Here is a 7,382-nt window from a genome sequence, read left to right on the forward strand (position 1 = left end):
TTGCTCCCGTAAAAAATATTCACCTAATTAAACCGGAAAGTAATTACGAGTAGGTTAATAAACAAACCCGAGCTTGAACGTAGACAAGCGCAACTGACATAAACCACTTTTGCCAGTGGGCGGGACTCAGACTCTGATTGGTCACTCAAGTGTCCATCAAACGTGTCCTCGAGCTCCAGTCTTGCGGAACATTTCTCAAAGTTCAATTACAGTACGGTTCTGGAGGCAGAGAGGGAGCAGAACTGGTTTGACCTGTAAATACGCAGCAATAACAGCAACCATGTCCGTCCTCTCCTTGTCAGGATGGTTAGACCTCAGCAGTGTTTTAATCTTTCTCTTTGTGCTTTTGATACTTGTGGACCTAATTAAAAACAAGGCTCCGAAAAACTTTCCTCCTGGACCACCGTGGTCCCTGCCTTTTGTGGGAGATCTTTTCCGTATCGATTCAAATAGAATTCATCTCCAGGTAGCAGAGGTACGTGCGTTTTGTCTCTAAATGAATTAATGCAGCCGTTAAAACCAACAGATTCACAAGGCAGGAGGAGGAGGTGAATTGAGCGGATCGTCGTTTTGCTGTGAGATTCTCATTCTGTTGCGGCTCCTTTCGCTTCTAGTTCTGAGGACAGAACGAACACGAACGGCGTGTTGTTGCTGTTTTTCCTTCGATTTATACTTTTAATGCGCTATTTCGTTGTCAAACTTCGTAAAAAGAATAATAAAGTACGACTAGTACGAAGAACGGCTCAAGGTTAGAGCTGCTGCCTAAGTTAGACCCACAGGTTTGAGGTTCGAATCCCACCTCCTGGCCTGCACAACACTTGAATGTCTTTATTATTACAGTGTGTCAAAGATATCAGTGGAATAAAACAGGTACAATATGTTGATTGCAAACAGCTGTTGCCTTCATTGTTTCTTCTTATTATTCTTTAATTTTTAACAGCTATATGCTGGATGTGATTAATTTTTTACTTTAAATACAGGCATAAAACATAGGACTGTATAAAAATCAGTGAAACAATGTATAATACTAGACACATTAAGTCAAAATGAGTTGAACTTTGAAGTAACTAAATAAATAGTATCATAGACCTTAAAGATGAGTACCATTACGTTTTATTGTGAAAGGGGTTTGTGCTTGACTTGGTAAAAGAGTGAACAAATAGCAGATACTGTAATATATACACACACATTTTCTGAACTACTTATCCCATACGGGGTCGCGGGGAACTGGAGCCTAACCCGGCAACACAGGACGTAAGGCCAGAATTGGAGGGGACACACCCAGGACGGGACGCCAGTCCGTCGCAAGGCACCGCAACCGGGACTCGAACCCCAGACCCACCGGAGAGCAGGACCCGGTCCAACCCACTGCGCCACCGCACCCCCCGTTACTGTAATATACTGAATGTAAAATGATTTTTATTACATGTAAGGGACAGCTGATGACGAAGTGGGTAGAGCTGCTGCCTTTGAACCCAAAGGTTGCAGGTTTGAATCCCACCCCCAGCTGTAGTACCCTTGAGCAATGCACTTACCCTAAATTGCTGTAGTAAAATTACCCCGCTGAATAAATAGATGTGACTGTCAGTTGCTTTCAAAAAAGTCTTGGTTGAATGTGATGTCATATCAAGGGAAGCATCTCATACATTTTTTTCTTTGAAAAAAATTGGAGATGACTCATGTAGCACACTAGCAGAGGATTTTGTGCCTGCCTTCTGCTTCTCTTAATACAGAGATTCAATGAGAATTCTTGGATTGTGGGTATTTGTCACAAAATTTACACACCGCCAGCAGAATATTCCTGCCACACCCACTTTCGATCCCTTACAGAAACAGCAAAACCACACTCACAGTCAGGTACCAGGGAACATGTGAACTTTGGTGATTGTAGGATGTTGTCCTGACAGGAGGTTGGAACTTAGAATCATGTACCATTCACACAAAGCTGCCAATTGTCTACCCTTTTCACTTGTACACTTTTTCACTGGTTCCGATTTTGTATGAACATTACAATATTTTTGTATATGAAGGGGGGGACACGGCGGCGCAGCGGGTTTGGCTAGGGCCTGCGCTCTGGTGGGTCTAGGGTTTGAGTCCTGCTTGGGGTGCCTTGCGCCAGACTGGCGTTCCGTCCTGGGTGTGTCCCCTCCCACTCCAGCCTTATGCCGGGTTAGGCTCCGGTTCGCCGTGACCCCTGCTTGGGACAAGCCGTTTCAGACTGATTGTGTGTATTCGAAGAAGCCCACATAACTCACTGACATAATTTTTCAGCGAACGTAACGTATATAGTTCATCAGTAATTACTGTGTTAATTGAGTTTTTGTTTTGCCTTTTCTAGTTTGCCAAGCAATATGGAAATATTTTTAGTATTCGACTGGGACAAAGGATGGTTTTTGTAAATGGTCTGAAGCCTGTGAAGGAAGCCCTGGTTGAACACGGTGAAAACTTTGTTGATCGTCCATCATTACCACTATTTACTGATATTTTTCAGAACAAAGGTAATATTGTTTCTCCTGATGTTGACTCATATGAACAAGCATATCCTTAAGCAATTTTAATGCAAAAGCTTGGGAATCCTAGTATAAGTAACTCTAACTGTGTCTCTAATTGGTCCATTTTTCATTCACATTCATTTTTATTCACATTCATCTTCATTCAAAAGGCTCGAATAATAAGATTAAAAATTTTTTAACCTGTTCCATCCACTAACAGACTATAAATGGATGCCAGATTTTAACAATGATACTGAAATGCTAACTTGAAAACCACTAATTTAATACAAATGTTTTAAAGGTTTGGCTGTCTCCAATGGGTATCAGTGGAAACAGCAAAGAAGGTTTGCTCTCCATACTCTGAGAAACTTTGGACTGGGGAAGAAAAGTCTTGAGTCGCAGATCCAAGTGGAATGTAGGTTCCTAAGTGAAGTTATAGGGAACACTCAAGGTATGACTAAGACCTGGAAACAGGTACTGCTCTTTTAATTTAGATTTTTTTAATTTGTTGTTGATTATCACTGACTGCTTCTACTTTGATCATAAAAACTGCTGCACTGGTTTTCAGAACCTTGTTTTCAGTGCCATTATAAGCATTTACTTTAATATAAAAACTGAGTAAGGCTTCCAGCTTATGTTGTTTTTCAATTAAAATCCCGTAGGCCAGCCATTTGAACCTATTTTTGTTATCAACAATGCTGCTGCCAACATCATCAGTTGTCTGGTGTTTGGCGACCGGTTTGACTACAGCGACAGCTACTTCCAAACGCTGCTAAAAATAATCAATGAAACAGTTTATTTGGAGGGGAGCATTTGGGCTCAGGTAAAGTACCTCATTTTACTTGCGTGTAATTTTTCATTGATTTTAGGGATTTTATTTGTGTTGACACTTAATCCTGTCTCATTTATAAGTAATTTATAGAAATAAAAGTTTTCTGAGGAATTTACTGTTTTTGTTCTTCAGTTGTACAACATGTTCCCATGGCTGATGCGCAGATTACCTGGTCCACACAAAAAAATATTTTCCCACTTGAGAATTTTGGCTGACTTTGTAAAGCTGAAAATTAAGGAGCACAAGGAGGACTGGGACCCTTCAACTCCGAGAGACTACATTGACAGCTTCCTTTCTGAGATGGAAAAGGTAATATTAGAGAAGTAACCAGCTGAATTGCAGAATTTTTTTGCATGACGTAAAATGCAGTTACTTATCTGTTCTGCTGGTATCTGTTCCAATATAGAACAGAACATAATTTTAGTCTTTTTTTTGTCCCTGAAGTGGAAAGATGATGCTGAAGCAGGTTTCGATGAGGAAAACTTGTGTTACTGCACTCTGGACCTGTTTGCTGCTGGGACAGAAACAACATCAACTACACTGATCTGGGCTTTGCTGTATATGATTAAATACCCAGAAATACAAGGTTGGTTTTCATGTTGCAGATAAGTTTACTGAAAGCTTGGCACAGTTATAAAGTTCTCAGTTGAGCATGGTCTACAAGACAAGAAATATCCATGTATCAACTTAATTTTTCATATTATATTTAATCAGTGACTAATAGAAATTATAGAGAATTTACGACCTTAACTTTTCATATTATTTGAATGGTGTTGTTCATTCGAGATAAAACTGGATCAAGGCTGATAATTTTAAGTTTAATTTACCAGACATATACAAGTGGTGTCAAAGAATGGGTTTTAAAACTCATTAATGTTATGCTGTAATACGAACAAATGATCAAGATGTCCCAGCTGTAAAGTTTATACTCTCAAGATATAGGTACCTTTTCAGTTTCCTTATTAAAATCCTATTTACTCTGCTACACATTTAGAGAAGGTACAAGCAGAAATAGACCAAGTACTTGGACCCTCACGTCTGGCAACCATGGCAGACAGAGCCAATATGCCCTACACTGATGCTGTTATTCATGAGATACAGAGGATGGGTAACATTGTACCACTGAATGGGATGCGTTTGACGACAAAAGAAACCACACTGAGAGGATACACAATTCCAAAGGTAAGTTTTTTTTTTTTTTTTTTTTTTTTTTCCCCTCCCACATGTCAAGATATTTTTCGGACTTTATATCCTGCACATCATAAACAATGTTAGAGCAGTGTTAATTTTTTTTTATTTTAAATCTAAATGGACACTTTAATTTCAATGGGTTTGGGGCAGCTGCTAAAGTAGTGGTTACCACTACTGCTTTTCACTTACATTTACATTTATATTTACATTTATTCACTTTCCAGACCCTTTTCTCCAAAGCGACTTATAATGGATTCTACGTAGTGTTACTTGCCCACACACCTTATTCACTAAGGTGATTTACACTGTTAGATACACTACTTAGAATGGGTCACTCATTGATATGTCAGTGAAACACTTAATGAATGGTTGCAGGTTCAAATCCCACCTTTAGTTGTAGTACCTTTAAGCAATGTCTTACCCTAAATTGCTCCTGTGTAAATTACCCAGCTGCTGAAATGGGTGATAATTGTAATTAGCTTAACACTGTAAGTTGCTTTGGAGAACAGCGTCAGCTAAATGGATAAGTGTAGAAGATTTAACGTATTCAGCAGTAGTAAGTCTGCGAGGTTTCTTGCTCTCTAGATGATGTCATAATTGAGGCTTCAGAGACCTTTTATTTTTTCCAGGGTACTATGGTGATGGCAACATTACACTCTGTGCTTTTTGATGAGACTGAGTGGGAGACTCCTTTCACATTTAATCCTGGCCATTTCCTGGATGCAGAGGGGAAGTTCAGAAGACGAGATGCCTTCTTGCCTTTCTCAGCTGGTAGCATATTACATGTGCAATGCCTTACTGATGAAATCTGTCTTTCCTGTTCTATATTTTACTGTGAGAAAGTTAGAAATACTGTATACAACTCAATTCTCAGATGGCCTGCTATGCTTGAAAACGACATCAATGATGATGACTTGGCTTCACAAATGGAAAGTACATTCAGAAGGATCTATGTCCTTGTGACAGCACAATTTAATAAAATTTTGAAACTCAGTTTTTATAATATTGTTCAATATACTTGCTCAGTAAACAGTAAAAATTACTTGACATGGAAATAGAAGTATAGTTCTCAAATGTCATGTTGTCTTTGTTCCCTCAGGCAAGAGGGTGTGTCTTGGGGAGCAGCTGGCACGAATGGAGTTGTTCCTGTTCTTTACCTCCCTTCTCCAGCGGTTCACATTCTCTCCACCCCCTGGTGTGGAGCCCACCCTGGAGTCCAAAGTGGGAGCTACCCACAGCCCTAAGCCATATAAGTTGTGTGCTGTACCCCGCTGAACACAGCAATGTCATAAGGAAGATTTTTTTGCTGGAAATTTGAAAATGTTCAGATGCCACAGTGAACTAATTTCCCGAAAGTGTACGATAAAAAAGGAATAGAGTGGTGTAGGCATATGTATCCCATGGAAGTGCATAAGGTGGAGTTGTAACTTAAGTTACAATGTCATGTTACCCACTTCAATTATGGGTGTTTTGGACGTTTGCTTTTCTCTCTGGAGGTGAGAGTGCAAAAATAAAGTTGCTATTATCACAAAGACAAAAACTGAACACATTTTAACAAATCTTCTCATTGGTCTGGGAGATACCTCATCAGTGTGAGTTGACAGCTTGTTATGCAAATTTTTAGGCACAAATTACATTTGCTACTAACCCAGAATTCTTGTAAATGGAGCTTCAGTCGTATGAGGGAAACTGTATTCCTCTATTCTAATTTATGAAACTGCTTTGGATTTAAGGCGATACTGTTAAATGCCCGAGTAACCACCTGAGTTTTGAAATTACCACACAGGTGGAACAGAATTATAAAATCTGGCAGTTTGCTGAGTACATTCGTGTCTGAAAACATAATGCACTCATAGGACATAAAGTTGAGTTGCACATAGGTTATGTTACGATGTTGATTTAAAATTACAATGAAAATAAAAAATTGTTTATGTGGTGGAGTCAGTTGTCTACATCTTGTTGTTTATAAACAGTCTTCAGTATTACTACTGAAATCTCTGAGATGGGTGTACATGCCTTCAAAGCTGCTTCAGTAACGGGTTGAAATGAACTGGAGTCTAACTCAGCAACACAGGGCATAAGGCTGGAGGGGGAGGGAACACACCCAGGATGGGACACCACTCCATTGCAAGGCACCCTAAGCAGAACTCGAACCCCAGACCTGCCACAGAGCAGGACCCAGCCAAACCCGCTGCACCACCACAACCCCATGAGATGTGTTTGTGTTGAAGCTGCAGATTTTTGTAGCATTTTTCTCTAATAAAGTAGCAGGAAAAGTATTTGTGTGAGTGAGATACATGCAGGCAGGCTAACAGAAATGAGTAAAATGACCCATTAATCACTGACATTGTTTAGTCTTTAAGTTGTTTCAGTGTCTAAGAAATCTTAAGTATACAGCATACAATAGTTAAGGCTGAATGTAGAAAATGATTTTTCATGCCTCATCTTTCTTCTTTAGTTTTAGCATTAGCCTCTTAGCCTTTCTTCCTTAGTCTGTTATGACCCCACGGTTGTGTAAGGCTGTAACATAGAGGTTTTGTATGAAGTTATGAACTGACAATAAATAGAGTGCACAAACAGGGATGTGTGTTTAATTTTTTTGTGAAAGGGCAGTTAATCAAATTACAACATTGAAGAGCTAACAGGCAAACTTCATAAACATAGACAGAATGTAAAGGGTAATCAACAAGCAAAGAAATATGCCCAACCCACTACCCTTGTAGACAAGCCACTTTCAAACTCCAACCTGGAAACAAAAAGGGGTCAACAAAATGCAAAACAAAGTTTTCTGCCACCTTTCTAACTACACTACTTTTACACTGTCTAAAGAAAGAAAACGAGCAAACAACCAGACAAGTGTACAAGCA

The 7,382-nt window shown here is 39.5% G+C and overlaps 1 protein-coding gene across 1 annotated transcript; it reads left to right on the top strand.

Annotated features, from left to right (window-relative positions):
• The first annotated feature begins 217 nt into the window (after nucleotides 1-217).
• Nucleotides 218-6,558, top strand: LOC114911250 (cytochrome P450 2J2-like). The gene is made up of 9 exons (XM_029254651.1): nucleotides 218-475; nucleotides 2,339-2,498; nucleotides 2,794-2,943; nucleotides 3,155-3,315; nucleotides 3,457-3,633; nucleotides 3,769-3,910; nucleotides 4,319-4,506; nucleotides 5,145-5,286; nucleotides 5,615-6,558. Exons 1-9 carry the CDS (start codon nucleotides 281-283, stop codon nucleotides 5,788-5,790), a joined length of 1,491 nt encoding a protein of 496 aa, XP_029110484.1. The 5' UTR covers nucleotides 218-280; the 3' UTR covers nucleotides 5,791-6,558.
• Nucleotides 6,559-7,382: the final 824 nt, after the last annotated feature.

This window comes from Scleropages formosus, chromosome 9, assembly GCF_900964775.1.
Source record: "Scleropages formosus chromosome 9, fSclFor1.1, whole genome shotgun sequence".
Taxonomy (NCBI): domain Eukaryota; kingdom Metazoa; phylum Chordata; class Actinopteri; order Osteoglossiformes; family Osteoglossidae; genus Scleropages; species Scleropages formosus.